The sequence below is a fragment of the Salvelinus fontinalis genome, unplaced genomic scaffold, assembly GCF_029448725.1.
Source record: "Salvelinus fontinalis isolate EN_2023a unplaced genomic scaffold, ASM2944872v1 scaffold_0062, whole genome shotgun sequence".
Taxonomy (NCBI): Eukaryota; Metazoa; Chordata; class Actinopteri; order Salmoniformes; family Salmonidae; genus Salvelinus; species Salvelinus fontinalis.
The window spans coordinates 404,168-419,341 of NW_026600271.1; the positions used below are offsets into that span (position 1 = coordinate 404,168).

General features: G+C 41.4%; 1 protein-coding gene across 1 annotated transcript; it reads right to left on the bottom strand.

Moving 5' to 3' along the window:
* Positions 1 to 569: 569 nt before the first annotated feature.
* On the bottom strand, positions 570 to 11,973 carry LOC129842719 (zinc finger and SCAN domain-containing protein 2-like). The gene is made up of 2 exons (XM_055911345.1): positions 11,303 to 11,973; positions 570 to 2,884 (listed from the first exon to the last, which is right to left on the bottom strand). The coding sequence occupies exons 1-2, from the start codon at positions 11,610 to 11,612 to the stop codon at positions 1,644 to 1,646; spliced, it is 1,551 nt and encodes a 516-aa protein (XP_055767320.1). The 5' UTR covers positions 11,613 to 11,973; the 3' UTR covers positions 570 to 1,643.
* Between the last annotated feature and the right edge of the window lie 3,201 nt (positions 11,974 to 15,174).

Sequence of the window (15,174 nt, forward strand, 5' to 3'; positions counted from 1 at the left end):
CAATGGCTTCTCAGAAAAAAAACAATGAAAAAAAACAGAAATATTGAGGATAAAAAAAACGAAGAACAACTGAAAGACTAATGAGCATTGCAAAGGAAATGCCATTGATTCAAATATTAACAATATAATGCTACATCCAACCCAAAACATAACTTGTTTTTTAGGAGGGGCTCTGAAAGACACTACGGGGCATCGATTGAAAATTGACTGGTAACAACTGGGACCTAAAAGACACCCACCATGACACCCACTAAATCTGCCCAAGAAGAGGCAAACAAAAGAAAAACCCACACCAAACTTAAAGACAGGAAGCAAACCAAAAAGGTGGAGCAACTAAAGGTGTTGACTCTCCACATCTATCAAGACAACTGGAGCACTGGGCCAGACACTCTTAAATAGAACCTGGACCAGCTCAGGTGAAACACCTTCCCACTAACGAGATGGACAAGCCAGCACAGGTGTAACACATACAGACTAACGAGGTGACACCAATCAGTGCGTCCTACGTGCTAACGAGCTAGACGTGCTAAAGTCCAACCTCAAAAAATAAAGGAGAGCCGCACACTAGCTCAGATGAAAAAATATTTAATTTACCAACGTTTCGACAGGCAAGCTGTCTTCATCAAGGTACAATCACAGACACTGCGGGTTGACTCGTTTATATATAGCGTCAAGACACACAGGTGTCTGTAATCATGGCCAAGAGTGGCCTAATATCATTGGTTAATTTCTCAAATATTAAAATGGCAGCATTTTTCTTTCTATAGAATCCTTAAACTCACTAGATTCTAGAACTCTACTTTTTATTTAACAACGACGGCCTAGGAACAGTGGGCCAATGTCAAAACACAGTTATAATGTGTCTAAATCAATAACCAATATGCAGAAACAGTTTGTGATATATTGAAAACCTAAACATAAAATGTACGATATACACAAACTGCCACAATAATCACATTACTTGTATTTTTTAAACAAGCTCCTTATTAACTGCACAAGCACCAAAAACGCTGTTGTTTTGACAAGTAGCAATAAATCACTGATATTAATTAGGGGGGAAATCAGGTTGTACGTGCTGTTGAAACTAACACAACAAAAAAACACATGGAAATGGGAGATATATTTTACCTCACTGATTAGTGGACAACCTGCAGAAGACAGTCAGCTACATATTGGAGTGATGCATTTAAATGTAGGGGTCGCTAAAGAAAGGAACACAACACTTATTTGTCATCACTCATCGATATCATGTTGAAATCAACTGTGTGACAGGAGGGAGATGAGGTTGCACGTCCTGTTAAAACTAACAGCTCAAAAACCACACAGAATCTGGGAGTAATGTGTACATCCCTGATTAGAGGACAATTTGTGGTAAACAATTAGCTACATTTTGAAGTGTTGCATTTTGATTCAAGTGGGTCACCAACGTGGTAAGTGTAACACAGCTCTTTTTGTGGTATTCACTTTTTGTTAAATCACATAAATAGTACTCTTCCATTTCAGAGCCTGGATTTTCCCCCTGAGGCTAATATCCATATCATGTTGAAATTAATAGAACAGGGGACAAATATTTAGGGTTCTACATTGTGACATCATTAAAATACTCCTACAACATTCTACATTGTGACATCATTTTATTGATATCATGAAACAACTCCTTCATGTATTTTCTGATGTTTGATCAGACACCTTTTATTAGAGTATCTCTTGTCACATTGATTACAGCTATAAGATTTCTCTCCTGTGTGTGTTCTCTGGTGAACTTTTAGATTGCCAGATTGAACAAAACTCTTCCCACATTGATCACAGCTATAACGTTTCTCTCCTGTGTGTGTTATCTGGTGTGAAGTCAGCTGGCCAGATGTAGCAAAACTCTTCCCACATTGATCACAGCTATATGGTTTCTCTCCCGTGTGTGTTCTCCGGTGTGATATCATGCCGCTTAGCTGAGTAAAACTCTTCCCACATTGATCACAGCTAAACGGGTTCTCTCCTGTGTGTGTTCTCTGGTGTCTAGTCAGAATGCTGGATGTATTAAAACTCTTCCCACATTGAGTACAGCTATAAAGTTTCTCTCCTGTGTGTGTTCTCTGGTGTGACATCAGGCTGCTTAGGCTAATAAAACTCTTCTCACATTCATGACAGCTATATGGTTTATCTCTTGTGTGTGTTCTCTGGTGTGATGTCAGGCTGCTTAGGTGAGTAAAACTCTTCCAACATTCATTACAGCTATACGGTTTCTCTCCTGAGTGTGTTCTCTGGTGTGATATCAGGTTGCTTAGCTGAGTAAAACTCTTACCGCATTGAGTACAGCTAAAAGGTTTCTCTCCTGTGTGTGTTCTCTGGTGCCTCTTCAGATAGCTAGATGTAAAAAAACTCTTCCCACACTGAGTACAACTATACGGTTTCTCTCCTGTGTGTGTTCTTTGGTGTACAATAAGATGGCTAGATGTATAAAAACTCTTCCCACATTCATCACAGCTATACGGTTTCTCTCGTTTCTCTCCTGTGTGTGTTCTCTGGTGTGATATCAGGGTGCTTAGCCGAGTAAAACTCTTCCCACATATACCACAGCTACAGATGTAAGATGTCTTTCCTGTGTGTGTTCTCTGGTGTGATATCAGGCTGGTTGAATGGGTAAAACTCTTCCCACATTGAGTACAGCTATAAGGTTTCTCCACTGTGTGGATTCTCTGATGAATTTTAATGCCTGCTGAGGAGGTGAATCTCTTCCCACCGTCAGAGCAGCAGCGAGGTTTCTTCCCTGTGGATCTCTGCAGGTGTTTCTTGAGGTGTTCTGATGTGGAGAGACTCTTCTCTGCCTTGTCAGCATCATGAGGTTGTTGAGGCTCCCCAGAAGACCCACGGTAGTCCCGTCTCTCTCCTGTGTGAACAACAAAGTCAGACAGATGGTTAATAAAGGCCCACAACAGCGGAAATCCACTGTAAAAAGTGATGCCAACAGCGTAGCCATGATGTTGTACAACAATTGACGTCTGTAATGAATGTAATGATTATTTGACATTTGTCTTAAAATGAGCAAGAACTGTCATATTTTGTCTTGTTTTCACATTAGTAGTAACATCTAAGCTTGTAGACTTGAAATAAGTTATTCATGTTGTTGAAACTCTAAGCAGTGTGCCAGACGACTTTTGGTCTCCAATATAGGCTCCTTTCTGTGTTTAATAAAATTGCGGCACGAGGGCGATGCAAATGCAATTTGGTTGTAGAAACTCCTCCCAGCTTATGAGGAAACCGATAGTTATGGATGTAGTATATCTGCTAATGAGGAAACCACTAGTTATGGCTGTAGTATATCTGGTAATGAGGAAACCACTAGTTATGGATGTAGTTAGTATATCTGGTAATGAGGAAACCACTAGTTATTAGTTATGGATGTAGTATATCTGGTAATGAGGAAACCACTAGTTATGGATGTAGTATATCTGGTAATGAGGAAACCACTAGTTATGGCTGTAGTATATCTGGTAATGAGGAAACCACTAGTTATGGATGTAGTTAGTATATCTGGTAATGAGGAAACCACTAGTTATTAGTTATGGATGTAGTATATCTGGTAATGAGGAAACCACTAGTTATGGATGTAGTATATCTGGTAATGAGGAAACCACTAGTTATGGACGTAGTATATCTGTGTAACGGATGTGAAATGGCTAGCTAGTTAGCGGGTGCGCGCTAGTAGCATTTCAATCAGTTACGTCACTTGCTCTGAGACATTAAGTAGGGTTGCCGTGGCTTTTGTGGAGCGATGGGTAACGCTGCTTCGTGGGTGACTGTTGTCGATGTGTGCAGAGGGTCCCTGGTTCGCGCCCGTGTCGAGGCGAGGGGACGACGTAAAATTATACTGTTACATTGATGCTGTTGACCCGGATCACTGGTTGCTGCGGAAAAGGAGGAGGTTGAAAGGGGGGTGAGTGTAACGGATGTGAAATGGCTAGCTAGTTAGCGGGTGCGCGCTAGTAGCATTTCAATCAGTTACGTCACTTGCTCTGAGACTTAAGTAGTGTTGCCCCTTGCTTTGCAAGGGCCGCGGCTTTTGTGGAGCGATGGGTAACGACGCTTCGTGGTTGACTGTTGTTGATGTGTGCAGAGGGTCCCAGGTTCGCGCCCGTGTCGGGGCGAGGGGACGGTTTAAAGTTATACTGTGACATTGATGCTGTTGACCCGGATCACTGGTTGCTGCGGAAAAGGAGGAGGTTGAAAGGGGGGTGAGTGTAACGGATGTGAAATGGCTAGCTAGTTAGCGGGTGCGCGCTAGTAGCATTTCAATCAGTTACGTCACTTGCTCTGAGACTTAAGTAGTGTTGCCCCTTGCTTTGCAAGGGCCGCGGCTTTTGTGGAGCGATGGGTAACGACGCTTCGTGGTTGACTGTTGTTGATGTGTGCAGAGGGTCCCAGGTTCGCGCCCGTGTCGGGGCGAGGGGACGGTTTAAAGTTATACTGTGACATTGATGCTGTTGACCCGGATCACTGGTTGCTGCGGAAAAGGAGGAGGTTGAAAGGGGGGTGAGTGTAACGGATGTGAAATGGCTAGCTAGTTAGCGGGTGCGCGCTAGTAGCATTTCAATCAGTTACGTCACTTGCTCTGAGACTTAAGTAGGGTTGCCGTGGCCTTTGTGGAGCGATGGGTAACGACCGTGCTTCGTGGGCAACCGTTGTTGATGTGTGCAGAGGGTCCCTGGTTCGCGCCCGTGTCGGGGCGAGGGGACGACGTAAAGTTAGATCTGTTACATCTGCCTAGAGCAAAAATGGTGAGCAAAGATTTTAGTTTTTCACAATGTATTCTGAATATGAATGGGGGAAAACTCATGGGAGTAGCCTCCATTTCCAGGTTGCTTATGAGTACATTTCACACTACTTTGGATTATAATTGTAAGGATCGTTTGAATGTCCTGCTTAATATAATGTTTGTGTCATCATCGCAAATCAACCGCTTTGTATTTAAAAAACACTTCAACCAGTAAAATGCTCTTTGTCTAGCTTTTCCATCAACCTGACAATGAGGGTTTGTACACTGTTTGCCAAATTGGCCCATAACTTCACCTAACAACAAATATACCTGTAATGAACAAAGAAGCACTTTGGTTGTTATTGCATGACACACATAGTGTACTCTAGGACCATAACAACAACATAGACCTACTCTAGGACCCATTACTTGACCTAACAAAAACATATACCTACTGTAGGACCCATAACTATAACATAGACCTACTGTAGGACCCATAACTATAACATAGACCTACTGTAGGACCCATAACGTCACCTAACAACAACATAGACCTACTGTAGGACCCATAACTTCACCTAACAACAACATAGACCTACTGTAGGACCCATAACGTCACCTAACAACAACATAGACCTACTGTAGGACCCATAACTTCACCTAACAACAACATAGACCTACTGTAGGACCCATAACGTCACCTAACAACAACATAGACCTACTGTAGGACCCATAACTTCACCTAACAACAACATAGACCTACTGTAGGACCCATAACTTCACCTAACAACAACATAGACCTACTGTAGGACCCATAACGTCACCTAACAACAACATAGACCTACTGTAGGAGCCATAACTTCACCTAACATAGACCTACTGTAGGACCCATAACTTCACCTAACAATAACATAGACCTACTGTAGAACCCATAACTTCACCTAACAATACCATAGACCTACTGTAGGACCCATAACTTCACCAAACAACAAATAATGGAAAATAGCTCTGTGTGTTGTACAATAGCCTATCCATCAAGGAACAGTTCTCTACACATTATGAGCTAAGTATCTCTGAGTGCAAACAGACTAACGAGACCCTACAGTAAATCAAGCAGACAATAACATTATAAACATCAATTTGTTAGGGATGTTTGATCCAACGTGGAGCACGGCACAACTGTCTTTACAAGAGTAATGAATGAAGAAGCACTTTGGTTGTTGTTGCATGTCGTGATGTTTGTCATTTGACTGTCATTCAGAAAATGATTTCCTGGATCAGCTGATGATAGTTGAACATGTGACTGTAACAGCTACAGTATTAAGAATTATGTGTAATTATTGAAGAACCGCGTGAATGACAGCATCTATTTGTGTGTTGTCAATAAAGTTAAGGTGACTCTCGGTTACAACCATTGGATTTAGCAAACTCTGAAATTATTTAGGATTTCTGTGCCCATGAAAACTGTTTTCCCAGCGTAACATAAGGAGCCACTAAATGTTACGTAGTTAGAGAGCATTTCAGAGATCTGAATACAAAAAAAACTGTCCGACAGCAAGATCCAGTATTTAAGTTGAAGTTCTACTGTTCTACTGTTCCCTGAAGGAGGGAAACTAGGTACAACATACTATTAAATCCACGCCTCGCTGGAAGCTCCGTCTTCCACAGGTGATGAGCGTGAGACTCAAATTTATTCCTTAAATTTAATTCAACGACCCAGGAAGTGGCGGGGCCAAACAGGTGTTGTAACTCGTTCCTAACTGGCACGAAGATCGGTAGAAATGGTCAGATAAATTGTCACTCTGAATGGAAATTGAAAAAGTTTGCCGATTTTACCGGAAACTTCAGGAGCATAACGTCAGAATTTAGGAAGGCCAGCAGCAGGTCAGTTGGTTATTTCCTTCTGGTTATATTGATCTCTGCCTTCTGGTTATATTGATCTCTGCCTTCTGGTTATATTGATCTCTGCCTTCTGGTTATATTGATCTCTGCCTTCTGGTTATATTGATCTCTGCCTTCTGGTTATATTGATCTCTGCCTTCTGGTTATATTGATCTCTGCCTTCTGGTTATATTGATCTCTTCCTTCTGGTTATATTGATCTCTTCCTTCTGGTTATATTGATCTCTGCCTTCTGGTTATATTGATCTCTGCCTTCTGGTTATATTGATCTCTGCCTTCTGGTTATATTGATCTCTAGATTCTGGTTATATTGATCTCTAGATTCTGGTTATATTGATCTCTAGATTCTGGTTATATTGATCTCTAGATTCTGGTTATATTGATCTCTTCCTTCTGGCTATATTGATCTCTTCCTTCTGGCTATATTGATCTCTTCCTTCTGGTTATATTGATCTCTTCCTTCTGGTTATATTGATCTCTTCCTTCTGGTTATATTGATCTCTTCCTTCTGGTTATATTGATCTCTGCCTTCTGGTTATATTGATCTCTGCCTTCTGGTTATATTGATCTCTGCCTTCTGGTTATATTGATCTCTGCCTTCTGGTTATATTGATCTCTGCCTTCTGGTTATATTGATCTCTGCCTTCTGGTTATATTGATCTCTGCCTTCTGGTTATATTGATCTCTGCCTTCTGGTTATATTGATCTCTGCCTTCTGGTTATATTGATCTCTGGTTATATTGATCTCTGCCTTCTGGTTATATTGATCTCTGGTTATATTGATCTCTGGTTATATTGATCTCTGGCTTCTGGTTATATTGATCTCTGGCTTCTGGTTATATTGATCTCTGGCTCAGGTCATTTGCGTTAATTATTTAATCAAACGCTTGAAGCATAAGTTCAGTTCAAGTTCTATATAGTTCTATGTGTCTATATGGAAAAATACATGTCATAACATTTCAACCAATCAATTGGTAGAAAGAAAATATATATATATATTTTTAAATCTGCGACACCCCAGGACAACATACATGTATTCAGACCCCTTCCCTTTTACCACATTTTGTTACAGCACAGCCTTATGGATTACATTTTTTTTAAATTATCAATCTTCAGACATAATGACATCAGAAAACCCCATAATGACATCACAATACCCCATAATGACATCACAATACCCCATAAAAGTGAGAGAAAAAGTTTAGAAATGCATGAATACCAGTAGGTTGTATCTCTATAGGTCATGCCAGTAGGCTACAGTAGGTTGTAACTCTCTAGGTCATGCCAGTAGGTTACAGTAGGTTATATCTCTATAGGTCATGCCAGTAGGTTACAGTAGATTGTATCTCTCTAGGTCATGCCAGTAGGCTACAGTAGGTTGTAACTCTCTAGGTCATGCCAGTAGGCTACAGTAGGTTGTATCTCTCTAGGTCATGCCAGTAGGTTACAGTAGGTTGTATCTCTCTAGGTCATGCCAGTAGGCTACAGTAGGTTGTAACTCTCTAGGTTATGCCAGTAGATTACAGTAGGTTGTATCTCTCTAGGTCAGGGGTGTCAAACTCATTCCATGGAGGGCCTAGTGTCTGCAGGTTTTTGGTTTTTCCTTTCAATAAAGCCCTAGACAACCAGGTGTGGGGAGTTCCTAACTAATTAGTGATGTTAATTCATCAATCAAGTATAAGGGAGGAGCGAAAACCCGCAGACACTCGGCCCCCCGTGGAATGAGTTTGACACCTGTGCTCTAGGTCATACCAGTAGGTTACAGTAGGTTGTATCTCTCTAGGTTATGCCAGTAGGTTACAGTAGGTTGTATCTCTCTAGGTCATGCCAGTAGGCTACAGTATGTTGTATCTCTATAGGTCATGCCAGTAGGCTACAGTAGGTAGTATCTCTCTAGGTCATGCCAGTAGGTTACAGTAGGTTATATCTCTATAGGTCATGCCAGTAGGCTACAGTAGGTTGTAACTCTCTAGGTCATGCCAGTAGGTTACAGTAGGTTGTATCTCTATAGGTCATGCCAGTAGGTTACAGTAGGTTGTATCTCTCTAGGTCATGCCAGTAGGTTACAGTAGGTTGTATCTCTCTAGGTCATGCCAGTAGGCTACAGTAGGTTGTAACTCTCTAGGTTATGCCAGTAGACTAAAGTAGGTTGTATCTCTCTAGGTTATGCCAGTAGGCTACAGTAGGTTGTATCTCTCTAGGTCATGCCAGTAGGTTACAGTAGGTTGTATCTCTCTAGGTCATGCCAGTTGGTTACAGTAGGTTGTATCTCTCTGGGTCATGCCAGTAGGTTACAGTAGGTTGTAACTCTCTAGGTCATGCCAGTAGGCTACAGTAGGTTGTATCTCTATAGGTCATGCCAGTAGGCTACAGTAAGTTGTATCTCTATAGGTCATGCCAGTAGACTACAGTAGGTTGTATCTCTATAGGTCATGCCAGTAGGCTACAGTAGGTTGTATCTCTCTGGGTCATGCCAGTAGGTTACAGTAGGTTGTAACTCTCTAGGTCATGCCAGTAGGCTACAGTAGGTTGTATCTCTATAGGTCATGCCAGTAGGTTACAGTAGGTTGTATCTCTCTAGGTCATGCCAGTAGGCTACAGTAGGTTGTATCTCTCTAGGTCATGCCAGTAGGCTACAGTAGGTTGTAACTCTCTAGGTTATGCCAGTAGACTAAAGTAGGTTGTATCTCTCTAGGTTATGCCAGTAGGCTACAGTAGGTTGTATCTCTCTAGGTCATGCCAGTAGGTTACAGTAGGTTGTATCTCTCTAGGTCATGCCAGTTGGTTACAGTAGGTTGTATCTCTCTGGGTCATGCCAGTAGGTTACAGTAGGTTGTAACTCTCTAGGTCATGCCAGTAGGCTACAGTAGGTTGTATCTCTATAGGTCATGCCAGTAGGCTACAGTAAGTTGTATCTCTATAGGTCATGCCAGTAGGCTACAGTAGGTTGTATCTCTATAGGTCATGCCAGTAGGCTACAGTAGGTTGTATCTCTCTGGGTCATGCCAGTAGGTTACAGTAGGTTGTAACTCTCTAGGTCATGCCAGTAGGCTACAGTAGGTTGTATCTCTATAGGTCATGCCAGTAGGTTACAGTAGGTTGTATCTCTCTAGGTCATGCCAGTGGGCTACAGTAGGTTGTATCTCTCTAGGTCATGCCAGTAGGCTACAGTAGGTTGTATCTCTCTAGGTCATGCCAGTAGGTTACAGTAGGTTATATCTCTCTAGGTCATGCCAGTAGGTTACAGTAGGTTGTATCTCTCTAGGTCATGCCAGTAGGCTACAGTAGGTTGTAACTCTCTAGGTTATGCCAGTAGACTAAAGTAGGTTGTATCTCTCTAGGTTATGCCAGTAGGCTACAGTAGGTTGTATCTCTCTAGGTCATGCCAGTAGGTTACAGTAGTTTGTATCTCTCTAGGTCATGCCAGTTGGTTACAGTAGGTTGTATCTCTCTGGGTCATGCCAGTAGGTTACAGTAGGTTGTAACTCTCTAGGTCATGCCAGTAGGCTACAGTAGGTTGTATCTCTATAGGTCATGCCAGTAGGCTACAGTAAGTTGTATCTCTATAGGTCATGCCAGTAGGCTACAGTAGGTTGTATCTCTATAGGTCATGCCAGTAGGCTACAGTAGGTTGTATCTCTCTGGGTCATGCCAGTAGGTTACAGTAGGTTGTAACTCTCTAGGTCATGCCAGTAGGCTACAGTAGGTTGTATCTCTATAGGTCATGCCAGTAGGTTACAGTAGGTTGTATCTCTCTAGGTCATGCCAGTAGGCTACAGTAGGTTGTATCTCTCTAGGTCATGCCAGTAGGCTACAGTAGGTTGTATCTCTCTAGGTCATGCCAGTAGGTTACAGTAGGTTATATCTCTCTAGGTCATGCCAGTAGGTTACAGTAGGTTGTATCTCTCTAGGTCATGCCAGTAGGTTACAGTAGGTTGTATCTCTCTAGGTCATGCCAGTAGCTTACAGTAGGTAGTATCTCTCTAGGTCATGCCAGTAGGTTACAGTAGGTTGTATCTCTCTAGGTCATGCCAGTAAGTTACAGTCTCGTAATGCTTAAGTTGTTATGTGGACACGTGACATACGGACAACTTTAATAAAAACACTATAGGAGTTGTCTCCAGATCGCTATGCATATTCATGCTAGTAGCTTAGCATCTCTCTCCATTGAATACAGGCGGTTGACGACAACAACCCTCATAGAATATAAACAATAGATTACAATAATAAGATGTATTCACCAATCCAAAGAAAGGATAGGCGGGAGCTAGACAACCCGCAGTGAAGCTTTGTGGACAACGACTCGCCTTGTTAGGCAGAGAGACATCTTGTCAGTATATCCATAATCTTTGGTGTAGCCAACCCAACTCTCACATGGCACTATTGGGGGGCACGGTGTGTAGTAAAACATCACTACATGAAAATCACTACATGCAGTGCCCCCCAGTCTGCGGTCAGCAGATAGACCCTTCTCAAATATAAATTTTAAGTCACTTTTTGGAAACGGAACGGAGAAAACAAGGGGTAGCTTGTTCTCTACGTCGTCTGATTCTAGACATATCAGTCATCATCCTGGGCCCTCCGTTGAAGAGGTATTGACGAGCCAACTCCGAATATCCAAAGTAAAAAACACATTTAAGACGGTACTTACTGGTGTTACTCAGATCTCCTATCTCCTCTTCATCTTTCAATGTGACAGTAATCTCCCCTTCCTTCTTCACTCCAAAAACTGCATCCTCCTCTTTCTCTTCCTCCTCTTCTTTCACTGTAACATCCTCCTCCTCCTCTTTCACTCTGAACGCGTCTTCCTCTTCTTTCACTGAAACGTCTTTCTCTTCTTTTTTAACTGTGACATTCTCCTCTTCCTTCTCCTCTTTCACGACAATGTTCAGCCCCAGAGCTTCTTTCTCCGTCCAGCAGACCTCTTCTTTAACAGGAGGGGAGAAGCTTACTGACCTCATGGTCGGGGATGTTAGCTAGCTAGCTATCATTAGCGACTAGGCTAGTGGTAACTTAACCAGCCAGCTACTATAGCTGACTAATACAAAATAACGTAATATTAAATAGGTTAACAAGTAGATACGACCTAAGTGTGTCGAAAACACAGTAGCTAATATACACCGAAAGCGTATAAATAGCTTGAATCTTTCGGCTATGTTGGCTAGCAAGCTACCGAGGTGGTTGACGAGCTGTTTATGAAGAACCGTCCACTAGATTATACGTCACGCTGGCAGCGTCGCCTGAAAGACGCACATCGCCGTCTGCTGACTGGAGGGGAAACGCAGTTGAGGATCATATTTTATTTTCAGACAAAGATTATTTTAAATGGATTTAATTAAATAATACAATAATATTGAGACATACAAAGACAGGAATGTGTTGATTGATTAGTACGAATAAAAATCGTTACTACAGCACATTTAAGGCAGTTACATTATGTCAAACTAAATCGAAATAATTAGCCAGCTACTCTAGGTCTATACTGCTCCTACATGGTGTAACAATATATCATGTAGATGTATATAATGAACAGACTAGGTCTATACTGCTCCTACATGGTGTAACAATACATCATCTAGATGTATATAATGAACAGACTAGGTCTATACTGCTCCTTCATGGTGTAACAATACATCATGTAGATGTATATGATGAACAGACTAGGTCTATACTGCTCCTACATGGTGTAACAATACATCATGTAGATGTATATAATGAACAGACTAGGTCTATACTGCTCCTACATGGTGCAACAATACATCATGTAGATGTATATAATGAACAGACTAGGTCTATACTGCTCCTACATGGTGTAACAATACATCATGTAGATGTACACTACCATTCAAAAGTTTGGGGTCACTTTGAAATGTCCTTGTTTTTTAAAGGAAATCAAATTTTTTCATTTATTTACCTGTTTTTGCTTTGTAATTATGGGGTATTGTGATGTCATTATGGGGCAATGTGATGTCTTATGGGGTATTGTGATGTCATTATTGGGTATTGTGTAGATTGATGAGGGGAAAAAATGATTGAATCAATTTTAGAATAAGGCTGTAACGTAACAAAATGTGGAAAAAGTGAAGGGGTCTGAATGCTTTCCGAATGAATTGTATATATAGGGGCAGTACTTAGTGACATCACTTCATGAAACAGAAGGTACAAATATATAACATAGATTCACAATATCAACATTCAATGTTTCAAAATATATGACCAAGCTGGAAGTGGAAACGCCAGCCCAGCCACAATCCTAGAGGTTCACTGATGATCAACCTCCTCCTTCACATCTGACTCCTGATGATCAACCTCCTCCTTCACATCTGACTCCTGATGATCAACCTCCTCCTTCACATCTGACTCCTGATGATATAATGATTTAATTTTATACTAATATAAAGACCTGCTGTTTTCAAACTCTATTCCCTATGATGTTAATGTAGTATGGAGGACCAGCCTATTCCCTATGATGTATACTACAACAGAAATAACTTTAAATTAAACCAATAATTTGAACTCATGACTTGACTGATTTAAGTAAACCACAGTTCTGTAAATACACAATTCCATCTAACCAAATATCAAAGAATGTTAGCTATATGCAGTTATCTTAGCCAGCCAGCTAACATTAGCCATATGCAGTTATCTTAGCAAGCCAGCTAACGTTAGCTATATGCAGTTATCTTAGCCAGCCAGCTAACGTTAGCTATATGCAGTTATCTTAGCCAGCCAGCTAATGTTAGCTATATGCAGTTATCTTAACCAGCCAGCTAACATTAGCTTTTTGCAGTTATCTTAGCCAGCTAACGTTAGCCATATGCAGTTATCTTAGCCAGCCAGCTAACACTAGCTATATGCAGTTATCTTAGCCAGCTAACGTTAGCCATATGCAGTTATCTTAGCCAGCCAGCTAACATTAGCCATATGCAGTTATCTTAGCAAGCCAGCTAACATAAGCTATATGCAGTTATCTTAGCCAGCCAGCTAACATAAGCTATATGCAGTTATCTTAGCCAGCCAGCTAACGTTAGCTATATGCAGTTATCTTAGCCAGCCAGCTAATGTTAGCTATATGCAGTTATCTTAGCCAGCCAGCTAACATTAGCTTTTTGCAGTTATCTTAGCCAGCTAACGTTAGCCATATGCAGTTATCTTAGCCAGCCAGCTAACATTAGCTATATGCAGTTATCTTAGCCAGCTAACGTTAGCCATATGCAGTTATCTTAGCCAGCCAGCTAACGTTAGCTATATGCAGTTATCTTAGCCAGCTAACGTTAGCCATATGCAGTTATCTTAGCCAGCCAGCTAACATTAGCTATATGCAGTTATCTTAGCCAGCTAACGTTAGCCATATGCAGTTATCTTAGCCAGCCAGCTAACGTTAGCTTTATGCAGTTATCTTAGCCAGCCAGCTAACATTAGCTGTATGCAGTTATCTTAGCCAGCCAGCTAACATTAGCTATATGCAGTTATCTTAGCCAGCCAGCTAACATAAGCTATATGCAGTTATCTTAGCCAGCCAGCTAACATAAGCTATATGCAGTTATCTTAGCCAGCCAGCTAACATTAGCTATATGCAGTTATCTTAGCCAGCTAACGTTAGCCATATGCAGTTATCTTAGCCAGCTAGCTAACATTAGCTATATGCAGTTATCTTAGCCAGCTAACGTTAGCCATATGCAGTTATCTTAGCCAGCTAGCTAACTTTAGCTTTATGCAGTTATCTTAGCCAGCCAGCTAACATTAGCTATATGCAGTTATCTACGCCAGCAAGCTAACATTAGCTATATGCAGTTATCTTAGCCTGCCAGCTAACGTTAGCTATTTAGCCAACTAGCTATTAGCCTAACCAGCGTAGCCAACCAGCTAACGTTAGCTATTTAGCCAACTAGCTACTAGCCTAACCAGCGTAGCCAACCAGCTAACGTTAGCTATTTAGCCAACTAGCTATTAGCCTAACCAGCGTAGCCAACCAGCTAACGTTAGCTATTTAGCCAACTAGCTATTAGCCTAACCAGCGTAGCCAAACAGCACCGAGACCATTTAGAACCAAACTAACCAAAACCTAAACGTGTTTGCAGATCAAAAGATCAGAGACGAACAGAATGATGGGAGAAAATTAACCTTCAGAAGTCATTGATCAATGCTGATAAAGTGACACACTGCTTCAATAATAATGAGTAGTTATTTATGATGTAAGGTGATTTGTAGAGCAGTCAGTTGGCAGTCACCTGCAGTGTCGAACAAGCCCAATACCAAACCAATCAGGTGGTTGTTCGACGAAATGAAGTTCCAGACGTCATTGATGATGTGCTGCTGATAAATTGATACAGGCATCAGCACACTGCTTTGAAGTTTAATGCTTTCAAGGCCTCGTACCTCCGGTATCAAACATAACATCCCCATCGAAAAGTTGACAAAATGAAATGAAAATGAAATGAACTACTCAATGTCCCCCTCTGGTGGGGAAAAAGTATAATTCACCTAAACTAACAAAACCGGGCTGATAAACTGGCTGGTGTT